General features: G+C 35.7%; 1 protein-coding gene across 1 annotated transcript in view; it reads left to right on the forward strand.

The window, feature by feature from the left end:
* USH2A (usherin) overlaps window positions 1-15,514 on the forward strand; it is a 380,108-nt gene that overhangs the window by 117,026 nt on the left and 247,568 nt on the right. Inside the window, exon 22 of the mRNA XM_065679870.1 lies at window positions 14,742-14,872. Within this exon, the coding sequence (XP_065535942.1) occupies window positions 14,742-14,872 (131 nt within the window). The remainder of the gene's footprint in view (window positions 1-14,741; window positions 14,873-15,514) is intronic.

The raw sequence follows: 15,514 nt of genomic DNA on the forward strand, positions 1-15,514 counted from the left end.
GTAAGGGCTGGGACTCACCAGCAGGCTTGAAAGCTTTTCTGTAAGTCTTACTATGATCCCGTTTTAGGACTGCAGGTGTTTAGAGTGGCAGATATATAAGCATGTATATGAATCTTTTTGTCTCTAAATGCCTGTAGTAGGAGCTGTATTTCCAATACAGTATTTTATTTTACAATAATGTAGGTACTAAAGTAAATAGAATCTCTGTCTCCCAACATGGCTAAAAAATAAACATAAAAATGTCTCAACACTGGGAAAGGTAATCTTATACTGAGTAAAATTATAGGGGTTTTGTTCTCCTCTCTGAAAAAAAGAAAAATATTACATTCCTTGGAACTGCAATAAGGCCTGAAGTCATAAAAGACATTTACTTGTCTTTTGTGCTTCAACTACGGGTTTTTCTTCTCTTGCCAGAGAAAGGTCTGTCTCCCCATCAGGAGAATTCTCTGTCCTGCTCAACAGCATCCCTCTATATTATTCCACATTCTTTAGGAGTACTCTGCCAAAGCCAAAAAAAAAAAAAAAAAAAAGAAAAGCTTTAAATATCTTCCTGGTAACAATAACTACAATAACTTCACACTGGTGTTTTGCACAGCTGTAAATCTTGTCTCAGAGTCTTTCTGTATTAATACTTTTTTGTACTAAATAGCTATGTGAGCAAAATATTAATTCATTTTACCCAGTTATGCTATAAATATGAATTATGATAAAACTATGAAGCCACATACTCTCCTGAACAACCCTAACCTCTTGACCTTGACCTTCCTTGACCCCTATGGTATATCACATGGTGTTTTTCAGATTACAGGATGGGGTTGAGATAAAAGCTCTGTCATCTGCTTTTAGTACATCACTGGGTATATGATAGGTATTTAATATTGATGATAAGAAAAACAGGCTGCCATGTTTCAGATTAAGCCTGTTGAACCAGGTCAAATGCTGGATATATGTGCTCTTAGGACTATAATTGCTGATCTGAATTTCTGTCTGCCCACAAAAGTTCACCCAGCTCTCATGGGTTACCAGTTTATTAACTGTTCCCTAGTACACATTATAGATGGCATGTGCAAGAGTCTTTGTCACTGTGCCCCAAGGCTAAGGCACTCTGCCTGAAGATATTAGATATCAGTCAATTCTATCTGTGTTTAGAAAACTGTCATTTCTATTTTCTCAAGTCTTCCAGGTTGCCAGAGTGAGCTCTTTAAGACTTTTTCCTTTTTCTTTTCTTCCAAGGGACTCATGGGGTATTAATTATCTGAAGTTATTTTAGACATTTACATTACATTGCAAATATGTTTAAACTGATCATATACAGTGTGCAGGGAAAAGGGAAAGCATAAGCAGAAGAAAAATCTCTTGGTCCGTCAGGTAAATTTTCAGTACAATGTATGAGCATTTAGCCACACAAGTCCTATTAATGTTAATGGTCCCAAGCTTTCTTTTATTCATTGCAGCACTGATTGCACTTGGTCAGCTCTTTAGCAGTTTGAAATATTGACAGTAGGAGGAGGCGTTCCCTTAGCCAGGCCTGACTATTGCAGTGCTCTTTTAACTTAGTCATCCTGCAAATGCTCCTATAACTGGATTTGTTTCAGCAGATCCAAAATACATCAACCAGATCATCTTACCCTGGTGCTAGCCCCTTTGCATTGGCTCCAATTTGCAAAAGCATTGATTTTAAACATTGATCATTACTAATGAAGCACTCTATGGTTTTGCGCTATTCCATTTATTAAACTAACTTGTTTCTTGTGCAGCTGCTGAAGTCCTACCTTTACCTTAATAAGAAGTCATTATTTGTTTGCTGTGGTTATTATTATGATTTAGATTAAAAACACAAGGCTATTCCCTGAAAATATGCTGGCAACAGTAACTCAAGTTTCCAAAATTCCTGATGTACAGCTTCACTTTTCCTTTAGTAGTTTGTATGTCTACTTCAAAATTCTTTCAGTGCTTTTTGCAAATGATACTGTGCTTACTATAGTGATTGCAGAAGAGATTTTTCTTTCTTGGTCCTATTCTTAGAGTACTTTGGTTGCAAAACCAGGCTCTACTTTGTTTTAATTGCCAGAAAAACAGTGTTTTGGGGGGGATAATTTGTTTTGCTTTCTGAATATTTTTTTTGTGAGCATTCACAACTTCCTTGGGCAACCTGTTCCAGTGCCTCACCACCCTCACAGTAAAGAACTTCCTTATATCCAGCCTAAATCTCCACTATTTATGTTTTGAACCCATTACCCTTTGTCCTATTGCTGTAGTCCCTGATGAGGAGTACCTATCCGACGTCCTTATAGGCCCCCTTCAGATACTTGAAGGCTGCTAAATTCATCCTGACCATGAAAGTTTTGGCACTATTCAGAGTAAGTTCCTTTACAAACAATTTGCAGATTTAATTCTTGTGTTTTGGAGGTTTTGTTCGGTATTTTTAAAAGATTAAATGTATTGTAAAGACATTGCTGTGTATTCTAGATGCAAAATTTATGTGTTTCTCTCACTTTCCTTCTTGAGGATGCTCTAATCTTTCTTCCTTTTTTTTTTTTCTGTTTTTTTTTTTGTTTGTTTGTTTGTTTTGTTTTTGTTTTTGTTTGTTTTTTCTGAGATTGAATTCACTGGTCAAAATATGCCAATTTGAGCTACTTCTAAAACCATGTTAGATTGTGATGTTAGCGTTGTTAATTTTTCCTTTTAAAAAAAAAGATATTCCTGTGTAAACTTGGTCATGCTACTGAGCTGCATGTGCTAAGGGGAAAAAAGGAGCTGAATAGGAATCCTGGAGGAATCAAAGACTGCATAATTGGTTTTATGCCAGATCTTCTGCCTTTCACATAGGCAGGAAAGGGCCAGGTGAATGTCAAGAGATGGAAATCAGGGCATCACAGTACTCCTGCAGAATTGCCAAGTGACCACCAACTGCAGCCAGCCTGAGAAATGACCAATGGCCAAGGCTGCTGTAAGACACAAGTGCCTGGTTCTTCTGGCTTTGTAAGCCACTGACTGAAATCTTCCTACACATAAGACCCTCAAGACCCCTACTGCATGTCATGGGAGGAAATATGTTACTAGTTCACAAGCAGTCCCTCACAGGTCTTATTACGGGACAGGGCTGAGCTGGATATAAGGTTTCAGGGGGAGTCAGCACTGATAGTCCAACACTTCCTTTCTACAGCAGTTTGGAATCTGGATTAATTGCAGTCCCTGTGCCCAAAAGTGCCCAAAAGCTCTGCTCTCAGCTGCTTGATGCAGCAGCATTGTTCCTGCTGACATAGCTGAGAGCCTCACGCTGTTCAGAGCCATTGGCCTTCCTCTAAGGCTGTGGCATTTTACACTAGACGTGCCTTGCTGCTACAATTACACAGTTCACCCTGTTAGTAGCAAATCAGAGTTTAGATTGACTTTTTCTGTACAGGCTTTTTTTTTATTTATTTAGTATTTCTAAGTGCATCTATAAATAAGATTTTTGTGTTGTTGAGTGATTTTTATTTTTATTTTTATTTTCCGCTTACATTGCCCTATAATTGGAACCAAAACTTTAATCAGTGTGAGTTAAATAAGCTGGCTACCACCTGAGTCCTTGGGTAACACAAAGGGCAGGTAAAAAAGGTGACTTGGAGACACTCTTACAGCACATGGGCAAGTATTGTTGCTTTTTGGTGTTGTTTTTTTGAAGATGGGAGTCTTTATGAATCATGATAATGGTAGAGATACAAATACGGTCACACTGGAAATAAAAGAATGTAAAGTTTTCATCTTCTTAGTGATGTTGTATGGCCAATCACCCACTTTTTTTATTTAATCTGTTACAAAATTGTAATCAATCATTATTTTCTGTGTGGCAGGAAGTCTCGTACTTTGAGAGAAAGGGAGAGAATGAAATGAAATGAATGAAAAGAGGATGAAACAATTATCAGTAAATTTTGTAGAAGAGGAGGAGAAATCCCTGCTTGTGGCGGGGGGTAGGGGTGGGGTGGGTTGGAACTGGATGATCTTGAGGTCCTTTCCAACCCAAGCCATTCTATAATTCTATGAAATTTTCTTGCTACCACCATTCAGAATTAGCCAGTTGTGTATTCTGTAATCACTCATGTTTTAGGCAATATTGTAAAATATCAACACAATGGCAGGCTACAGCCAAGTGGTATTTAATTCAGGAATCCCATAAGAAATTAAAATCCTGAAAAGATGACACAGGATCAATCAATAAATGCCTGGAAATATCACAATACATGGAGGTTAAATGACATCCTACTATCTGAAAGAAATTAAAGAAAATATTTTAAGTATTGGCCTTATCTCTTTTTATTTAGATTAATAAAATCAGTTGAATGTTAAATCTTTACATTTTTCTTTTGTATTAGGAACAAAAAGTTGATAATGTCTGCCCTAATGAGTTTACAGCCTAAGTGTAAGACAGGATCAACTACACATACACAGACAGCAGTGAAGGGAAATTTTATGCAAGTTAGTTTTTGTAATCCTTGTATCTTGGCAGTTTAATTAATTCCTTGTTAGTGTTGCAGTTTAACTTACACTGGGAAAATTGAATGAAGGTAATATTTTGTAAATGTTATGTGCTATAGCAAATTATTTCCTGTCATTATATTTTTCTATATTCCTCACTTTGTTTGCCTCAAGTTGAATCTTTGTTTAAGTTGCTCTTTGTTTAAGCACACAGACTGAGTTACATGACTGTTCATACCTTTGAAATGTCTTTATTTATACTTATTTCTGGATCACCTTTTCTTCTGGTTGCCACCAAAGGATGTAGTTCAGAATTATACGTAGTTTCCCCCAAGTATTTATTACAGTCATGAGAAAATCTTGAACTCCTTATCATTCATGGAAAAGCACTAAAACACTAACTACTGCTTGTGCTGCTTTGTGTATCTGTCAACTTATTACTGGACTCACAATGAAAATCTCAGCTCAGATCCTCAGCTGAGGAGCAGCTAGCACATCTGGGTACAAGGAAGATGTTACCTCTGCATGCCACTACTACCAGCATTCTTATGTACCATCCCAGTCACCCAGGTAGGTGACTGCACACAGGGCTTAATATCTGGCTCTGTCACCCGTGAGGTGTATTGATCACATTAGCTGTATTATTACTTGATGTGCTACAGGAGTTTTTCCATGTGCTACAGGAATTTTTCCAAGTCCACCACATACCAGTGAACTGCTTTCTTAAAAAAAAACAGAGAAAAGGGATGGTTTGAGTTGTATTTATCACTCTGGAAGTATTTCATAGTGTGTGATTATTCAGCTGATAGATGAATGTGATTTCATTACCATGCTGGTTTTGCTTTATGCTTCTGTGTGTGCTCAACTCCTACAGTGAATGCAGGGGTTTGATTCTTGCGAATTAACCAGGCTACAAATCAGTGGATTGGTGAATGGATTAAAAGCAACCCTGAGGAGAAGGATTTGGGGGTGTTGGATAACAAGAAGCTCAGCACAACCCAGCACATGCGCTTGAAGCCCAGAAAGCCAACCATAGCCTGGGCTGTATCAAAAGAACCTAAATCTCCCTGCTTTCAGTTTAAAACCTTTCTCCCTTGTCCTGTCACTATATGCCCTTGTAAAAAGCCCCTCTGTGGCTTTTTGTAGCCCCTTTAGGCACTGGGAGCTGCTCTAAGGTCTCCCCTTAAGAAGCCGCCTCTTCAGGCTGAACCAGCCCAGCTCTCTCAGCCTTTCTTCAGAGCAGAGCTGCTCCAGCTCTCGCAGCATCTCTAGGGCCTCCTCTGGGCTTGCTCAAACAGCCCCACGTCCCTCTTGCCCCAGAGCTGGATGCAGGGCTGCAGGGGAGCTCTCACTAGAGCAGAGGGGGAGAATCACCTCCCTTGACCATGTGACCCAGCTGGTCACACTGCTGGGTATGCAGCTGAGGATGTGCTTTCTGGGTTGCTATGATCATTCCATCAAAATCCTTTTGTGAACTTTGTTCCTGCAAAGAAAACCAGTTTTAGGCTTCCCTGGAAAAAGTCATTATGTCAAAAAACAGGCAGGGGGTATGCTGCCAGAAATATTACTAGATGAAAGTATTGACTATTCTTCTCAGTTAATTCTTAATTTGTCAGTTTTGTTGCCGTTTATTGGTCTACCTTAAAACCCTGCATTAGTTTGGATCTGTTGTTGGCATTTTTTTTTTTTTGCAGTTCTACCATAAGTAGCATTTGTTGCTGAGTTTGTAACATGAAACTGTGCTTTTTGCTGAGTGTTTGGTCTGTGGTGTTGTATTTCTGTCTAAAGAGGGTTTTTTCCCTCCTTGTTAGATTTCCATTTTTGTCCTATAGTATTCCTCAAGACACTCATTAGCTTATTTTAGTTATTCTGGTCCATATGTACATTGTCTAATCAATAACCTTCACTTGCTTCAGAATTTCCCCCTTATTGTGCTTCCTGCTTCTGTGATGCAGCGTGATAGAATTCTTCCTTGGCTAGTGCACTGTTGTTTAAATTTGCTGTGTTTCAGATCATTACACTGACTTTAATTTTGATGTATTTGCATTTCACTCAGTTTTAGTCATAGTCTTTTTCCTTGATCAGGTAAATTACTCTTTTTGCAGTGTTATATTTGTACTACTGCTGGAAATACTAACTAAGGCTTATAATTGAAGTGCTGTTTACAACTACTGACCTCCAGCTTGTTTCTGATTTCACTATGATGTTGACCTTTTATAGATTGCAACCTTGTAAATCTTTGAAGTGATTCTTCTTGTCATCATATTTCTAGTAATTATGATTTGCATTGCATTAACACATAGAAGCCTCTCTCACCTTACCTTTTTTTTTTTTTTTTTTTGCATAAGATGACCTTTTTTTATGCACTAATTCACATATGGGTAACAGAACAGTTCTTTTGCTAGAGGTTTTATCCTGGAATGAAGATGAATGCTCACGTCTATTCATACTTTAAATACTATAGTTTGAATTGATGAAATTACTGATAAAGGATTCCTGATCCTAGAAACTATTATCTTCCTTTTCTAACAAAGTCAGAGTCTGTTGAACTTCTTTCTAGCCTATGCAAATATAAATAAAGATTACAGGTATTATTTGAGAGATGCTGTATCTGAGTAAAATTTTTTCAAATTTTGTTCAAGTTGGGCACTAACTTCAAATAAAGCATAACTTGAGTATTGGGCTGGTGTTTCTTCTTTGTCCACATTTCACTTCAATATAAAGAGCAGTACAGAAACAAACTTGCAGATGATGCTTACCCTAAGCAGAGCTTAACTCCCAGAGTTTCAAGTTTACACTTTTTTCTACTCTGTAAAAAAATAACACTGATTGTATGGATGCTTGTTATATGTTTACCCCATGTACACAAGTGGAAGAGAGTGAATTCTGTTCCTAGACTTGCTTAATAAATTAATTTGAGCCAGTGTATTACTTTCTTTAATGCTCGTATTCCTTTAGTCTGTGTAGACAACTGGATGTTGACTGTAATGGCAGAGGAATGCTAGCAGATAATGGTATCAACTGAGTCTCAGTATTAGGTTTCACCCTTATATGCGTTTTTCTGAGGTCTTCATTTATTTGCTTAGGTAACTCTAGGTAGGCAGACTGCCCAGCTCCTTTTGTGTCTTGCTGAGCTCTCAGATACTTCTTCTGTCAGTGTTTTGCAGATTGTCCTAATTATGTTTCTCTTCTCACTAACAGAAAGTAAAGTGCCTGTGAAAAGGTGCATCTTTGCTTTAAATTTCTTCCCTTTTACTTTCCTTGAACGCTGTCTCGTTTGTGTGTTGGAAAGCTGCTCTGCTCGTCATCTGCCTTTCCTAGACAACCTCAAATAATTGTATTCTGTCTTCTTCCTTATGCACTAAATGCAGCAATAACGTCTTTTTCACTTTTTCTTCATAGTCAAGTATTCTCATGCCATGATTAATCTTCTTTTAGCAGTTTTTTTCCCAATTTTTGTTTTATTACTTCATATAATTATAAAATCTTTAATGTATAACATGGTTTATTTATTTTGTTCTGTGGTATAAGAACTAATTGGACAGGTTTGGAATGGCCCAGTTAATTCTAAACTGCAACTATTGATGGGCAAAATAATACTAGTACAGGCTGCTTTTAAGAAAAGTCTGATATTTTGCATAATATGCAGTATTTGAGAAGGCTAAATCAATACCCTTTTTTGGATGTATTAGTGTTTCTAAAATGTCAGTAAATACCTAGTGTCCAGGCAATTTTTATGAATACATGTTGGCATTTTGCTGATTTTACATATATTTTAAGGCTATGGATAACAAAACAGTCATGAATTTTTCAAATATTACAGAACCTTACTCAAGATTCTGTCTACCATTCTTCAGGAAGGCATATGGAGGCAAGGGGTTTAAATGATGGCTCCTGGGAGACATACCTCCATCACTGGCTGAGTACAGACTCCTGATTTCAAATCTCTTGATTTAATCACTAGGTATTACACTATTTCTGAAAAAAGCATCACTCTAAGTAAAGAGATCAAGTGCTACTAATACATCAAGTCTTATCAAATGACTTTAAACTTAGCTTTCTTTTCACCAAGGTTTGCTGTAAATCTTTCTTACAATGGAGTAGCAGGACTTGTGTCCTTGCTAAAAGGAGAAAATTGATTTACTGTATTCATATGGTACCAGCAGCTTCCTATGAGTATGCAATAACGAATTGGAATATGCTATAGCTTTTACGCCTGTGTAACACTTTGGGAGACCTTAAATACTGGAATGTGTTACAGAAGTCCATTTGATAGAAACTTATAAATGTGTGTCTTCTGATTAGAATAACAGCATAACAAATCTTGTAGTGTGCAATATTCTTATTCTTCAAATACTTTAATTGATTGTTCATTGGGCTCAGTCAGCCAAAAGTGGAGAGAAACTTTGTACAGACATCATTAGTTTTTCTCCATTTAAAGATTAATCATGAAGAGCTCTGGCTCTTTAATTCCGTAATTTGTATATTTAATGGGCTGCTGCAGAATCTATGACAGTAATTAGCATAGCCTGAAAACTCATTAATACGCAACAACATGATTAATGCAGCATTAATGCAAACATGACTGAAGTTATTTGGGTTATGTAGTAAGAAGATTAAAGCTAAAATGTCCTGTTTGTTTTACCAGTAGTGGGTATAATGGGGTAGCAAGTAAAATAAGAAAAAACAGATATCAAATTTGTTGCTTAATGTAAAAGAACTACTCAGTTCCTATCAAGAGGATTTGGGGTTTTGCCCAATAGTTGGTTTCCACAAGAGGTGTTATATATTTCCCTTTCTTTCACTCATCATTTTCTGTTGATGCTTGTTCAAGCTTTTAGTTTGACTTAGCTTTTTGGCAGTTTTGAACTATTATGATTGTATGAAAAAAAGCCTTCCAGTTGTGTCATTCTGAATAAACTTAGACCTTTTCAAAATAAGGGGGTTTTGTACAGTATTATTTAAAAAACAATAGAGTTTTAGCTTCTGCTGGCTTTACTATCATCACAAGAGAAAAGGGGCTGCTGACTATACTCCAGTTACAGTTTGGTAAAAGTTTGGGATTTTTATTTTGTGTGTTTGCATGTACAAATATATATGTGTATGTGCATATGTATAAGGACAGTCATATGTATGTCCTTATACATGTGTACAAGTATAAGTATACATTTTATATTTCTACTAAAAAACTAAAGCAACTTAAAAATAGACAGCATTTGCTTCATTAATGGAATTACTAACTCTGTAATGTTGGTGATGATGAACTTCGAAAGTATTTTCAAACACATTAAAGTATAGTAGAAGATGGAGCCTGTTCCTGTACCAAAGACATCAAAATATGTTTTAAAGATTTGAGAAGCTTGCTTTCCAGCTTCTTCTCTCAATAGAATCCAGAAAGCTATGGAACATCACAAAGTATGAAGAACTTGTAATCAGCAGAGGATGTTCATAAGTATGTCCAGAAGTGTCCTCTGAGTTCCTTCTTTTCTTCTAATTCCACTGTCTATTATATGAAACTGCTTTAAATGCTGATCCATTTTTGTGAAGTCTCCCTTCTTATTTTTTCTTTTTTTTTTTTTTGAAAGGTGCATTTCCAAGTAAATAAATTTTAATGTGTTTTAGCTACTCTAATGACGTAGCGTCCAGAATCACTCTCACAGAGAGAACAACAACTAAATATTAATTCAATGAAAGTAAATACTACTGAGAGTTTTAGACCCCATCTGAAAAAGAAAACAAGGTTTATAATTTCTGTGGGGAAATGTACTTTGATTAGACAAAAGCATTTGTACATACTCTTAATATTAAGTGCTTAACAGTTGTCATCCCGAAGGTATTGCTGAGAGCCCAATGCTCTAGTCAAAATCCTATAGAGAATTTCTATTCATTTTAGTTTGTGGTAAGTGAAAATAAAGGCTTTGGTAAGGGTAAAGAGATAGCTTGCTTTGCCAACGAGTTTCTGTTAATCTGATTCTAATGTACAATTATATAATTATTTACACCATTTCATATAATGATATAAGTAGAAAGCAGATGCAAGTCATGTTTGTAGATTCTGGGAGAAATTGCACTGCAATCCAATGCAAAATCCATTTCTAATAATGCTTGTGATTTTCCAGATATTAGGCAGGTTTTTCCAGTTGTAATGTACACTGTTTTCTGTTTAGGATTTTCTAATTCCACAAAGAAAATGTCCCTAATGTGCTAGGGTATCTAGTTATTATTCTTTCTTATTAATCTTACGCATATGGGTTGGGATTTGATGTATTGATTAAAATAAAAATAGTATTATTATTCCTGAGTGCATATAGGTTGGAAATATATTTATGTGGCTGTTCTTGATGCTTTTTGGACAGATTTATTCATGTGGTTATACCTAGGTTTTGGTGAAGGGGCATGGGATTTTTAAGGCTTGTGGCAACTGCTATGTATTTAATGAGTCTAATAACTTTTATTTGCTGCCTATTTTGAATTGGACTCTTACTATCCAGTTGTAAAGAATGGTACTTTGCAGATATTTTAGCTGAGTGTATGGGTCAAAGAGATCAGTTTTAAGTAGGTCACTGCTGAAATCTCTCAGCTTTTATTGCAAAAGATGTCTTTGATTACCTTGCCTCTTTGAATCTTTCTTTCCTTCTCTCCTCAGCTCCTCTTCCCCAAAAGTTCAAAAAGTGGAAATACGTTGTTTGAGTGCTGTAAATGGTTTTGTATTTTCAATGCCAATTAAAAATTAAAATTGAAATTCAGTTAAATTTAAAAGCAAAACCTCTTTACTCTGAGTAGTTTGAGTCAAAATTTATTTTAAACTTTTTATTCTGCAAGAAAAAATGTTTAGCATTAGTCAGAAGTGCATTTTATTCCTGTAGTAATTATAAATAATTAGTACAGGTTATGCTAATCTAGGAGCTGCTCTAATTTATTAATATTTCCCCCCCGACTACCAACTGCCTTTTCTAAACTCAGAATAATCCTGTATGCTCTGTAAGCTTTCTTTAGGCAAAAAACACAGCCTCTTAAGAGCACATTTTTTTGCCTGTGAAGTACTTCTGTGCAGATCTTGTAAGCTACATTGAATTGTGCTAGTAGAATCTGGACCCAGATGTGTATCTGAGTCTGAATCTGTAATGTCGCTGAAGTTCTCATACTTGCTAAATGTACACGAGAGAGACAAAGAAGTGCTCCATTTACTTTTTCTGTACTAGGTAAAAACCTGGATTCTAACTCATCTGACATTATAGCGATAGAATATCTTTTCACTTTTAATAACAGCCTTCTACTAAACGGAACTCTTAAAACTGTGTGCCCTTGTGGGGTAACAGGCTGATACTGCTTTTCAGTTGAATGCCTTTAGAGTGCCTGCATTGGTCACTCACATCCCTATTTCTCTACTAAACTGTCTGTGCCATCTTTGAAAGTAGGATAAAAATTGAATCACCATCTACTACTGCTTAAGTTGAAACTGTGTGGATCCTGACAGAAGGTCAATCTTCCTTAGCGCATTTTGGGATAGTTTAAAACATTAATACTAATAGTAGTAATTTATTTTACTTATCTTTTTATTACTATCCTTTTTTCTTTTATGTTCACTGTACGGACTGTTTGTATTATGTTTTGTACAATGCCATTACAATTAAAAAAAATTCAGTTACAGAAATCAAAGTAATTTCATTATTTATAATTAAATGAATTCTGACACCTTGTCCAACTACAGCTATAATTTGAAATGGAATTAAAGATTTTATTTCTATGGCATACATGAATGTTTAATTTGTAGTAGAATTTTCTGTTGGTTTTTACTCCAGGAATTATAGCCAGCTCCTTACAGACCAGTCATTTTTGTCACATAAACAGTCCTGTTAAGTGAATTCTTGAGTTGCAGCTCGCTATTCAGCTGATTCAAAGTACGTTACTTCTATATGCCCCACAGATGGTCATGCTTCCCATCCAAGATTTGGTAGCCTCAGTAGTGCGGCTGAGATGCAGTTTTTGTATATGAAAAATTGCAGAAGTAATTGTAATATCACTATTTCATTTATGTTTCTATTTATCTGTCATATTTAACATTGAAGTTAAGGCTTTAGACATCCATACTGAAATAGTAGACAGCAGTCTTTGAGAAAATTTCTTGCAAAATATCCTCCTTTCCTGAATGGGATTTCTAGCTATGTTTGTTCTGACTATGAGGTCCAACTTAGGACTTGAGAAATCTTTTCAGATTATTTTTTTCTTATTTAGTATGTTCCTGTGAAAAATACTAATTTCACAAGATTTATCTTCCAGTGAAAACATTATCTATGGGGATATGTTTGCTTAATATTTGGTTTCTCCATTGCATTCACTTCTAGAAATACAAGAAAACATTAATACTGAAAGTACTTATCTATGAACTTCTTTATCTCATGAGAAACTCCAAAGATACCTGAACTTAAAGGGACAGAGTTTTTTCTGAGTTAGGCAATACATGACATATGAATTCAGAAGAATTTACTGTATGGGCTCTGACTGAAAACAGTGGCTGCTTACGGCAGCTCTACAGTCAGGAATTCAGGTTTGTAATACTTTTCAATATCCACAGAAGGAAGTAAGCTCCTTCGTAACATTTAAAATGTTTGCAGTTACTTCAGTATTACTGTTATGAATAATTTAATTTATATTTTCTAAACCAACATTATAAAATATTGCTGCTTTTGCAGAAACTCAGTTATGGGGGATTGGAACTACATGATGTAAAGGTCTTTTCCAACCCTACCTATTCTATGATTCTATGTTTGTGTTTGTCTTTCTGAAGTAGGTGTGAGGTGGGATCCTCTGGTTCTCAGAAATGTCTTTTGGCAGCTTGATAAAAATAATGGCAGCTTGTTAAATTAACTGTGCTCTCCATGGCTGGGTTTAGAGGCTGTCAGTCTCAGCTTCTACAGGAGATGTTGCAGGTAGAGATACCTGGGAGCTGCAGCAATAGTGGTTATTTCTGAGCCAGGCAAAGCTATGCTTTTCCTGAAGTATGAACACTGTTGAGCTTTTACTTGCTGGGTGTTACCTGTGTACACCTGCTTTTTTGCAGGTATTTTAATAGCATGACTGATTTTCACTGCCCAGAGAATATGCTTCATATCTGTGAGTGTCACTTACTGTGTTCTACCTGACAAGGTAGTGAAAATGCTTGTGAAAAACTGAATACTTTGAACTTGGGCAAACCTCCATAAATTACCCTGTTCTGTAAAAGGCATTCTACACAGAAACATGATGAAGTGTCTGGTATAGGTAGATGTTGCTATTGCTGGCTTTTCATTCCCCTTTCCAAGTATGCTTTTTCCCTACATACGGTTTTGTAATTTTCTTTCTTGTTTCTGTAAGGTGATATTTCAGAAGACAGCTTAAGAGAAAGGTGCTATAGTCATAAAAAATTGGTGGTTATCTGAAACTTGTTTATTCATCATTATGCTACTTGAAATTGGATAGTTTCTTTATGAATTGTTTCATTAATTTGTTCTCAGATAGTTACTGAAGAAGTTTATACACTGGACAACAGTATTCCAGTAGTTAAAAGCTGTTTAGCTTGTTTTGATACATCTGTGGTATCTTTTGGGGAAGAAAAGTAATTTGACGAACATAGTGGTTTTTCCTTGTATGTCATTTGAATGACATTTCATGTGCTGAGACAGTATTTTATCAGAAGTCAGATGGGGGACTATTGATAATGATCTGGAATGTTCTTAATTAAGCTTAGTTCATCCATTATTCTTTGGGATATTTCCAATTTCTGCTAAAACCTGTTGTTTTCCAGGTGTTCCTTGTGCACTTAGATATGTGAATTTGTAAAAGAATATGTAGATAAATATTTTTATCTTTTGGAACCAAAACCCACTATTCTACTTAGAAATCCTTTCGTACAGGACCCTCATTCCTACTTTACCAGTAAAAATATTAAGTGGCAAGTGAAAATCCACATGTAAAATATCAAATATTAGAACTCTATGCTAATATCTGAATTCTATTTTTCTTAAGAAAGAAGTTACTAAACAGCATAAGTCACAACTACATATATTTTTCTACAGGATGGTAAGGGCTCTGAAATCACAGATGTTTTTCTCAAGAGCTGATTAAATCTGGCTTACTACAATTTCTCCTGTAATGATTAGCAAGGGTTTTAGGTGAAGAAAAGTATGATGGTTTTGCTTTACCATGTTACTGCTATTTGTAAATCAACATTTTGTTTGTAATTTTTGTTAGAATGCATGAGAACCACTTTTGGCATGAATTATCTATTTGCTTTTTCTTGCCAGGTATTAAAGTGAAATTTAGAACCCAGGAACCTGATGGTTTGATTTTTTTCTCTGCATCACCCGGGAATCAGGAAGAGTATATTGCACTTCAGCTGAGGAGTGGGCGTCCTTACTTTCTTTTTGATCCACAGGTACAACAAAGACAGAATCCTATAAAATTAGCTTAAATCTTTTTTCCAGTACTTCTTTACATTGTTATCCTTTTTGTTTTTTCTTGGTTTTTAATTGATACAAGTTAATTTGCCTTTCAGAACCCTTGGGTAACTGGTGATTTTGGGGAGCGAAACACTGAAACACTAAAGCCTTGCTCATTTTTTGACACAATTCATGACTTCATTTTTTCCTTTCTTTTCTATGGGTTCAGGTTTTCTGTTAGTACCACTAAACACCACCTAACAGCCTGAAGTACCAAGATTGCAAAGGTGGATAGAACTAAGTTTTGAGTTAGCAAATAATGATTGTATATATTTAATTATTTTTAAGCCTCCCATCTTGAGACTGCCATTTCCTACCAAAATCACTACATTGACATTAATGTGATACATATTTTCTCTCACTTCTAGTAATAATAACCATAGAAAAGACATAAATAAAGCAGGAAATATTATCAAATAATTAAAATTAAAAAATAAGGCCACATACCCTGCATTTCTGTTTTGAGTATTTTCTGTTTGCTCTGCACCCCAAACCCAGATCTCCTCATGGAACAGAAAAGCATTACAGGCTCACTTGTATTTCATAAATACACAAGAAACTAATTGATTTAGTAATTA

This window comes from Lathamus discolor, chromosome 5 (genome assembly GCF_037157495.1).
Source record: "Lathamus discolor isolate bLatDis1 chromosome 5, bLatDis1.hap1, whole genome shotgun sequence".
Classification (NCBI taxonomy): domain Eukaryota; kingdom Metazoa; phylum Chordata; class Aves; order Psittaciformes; family Psittacidae; genus Lathamus; species Lathamus discolor.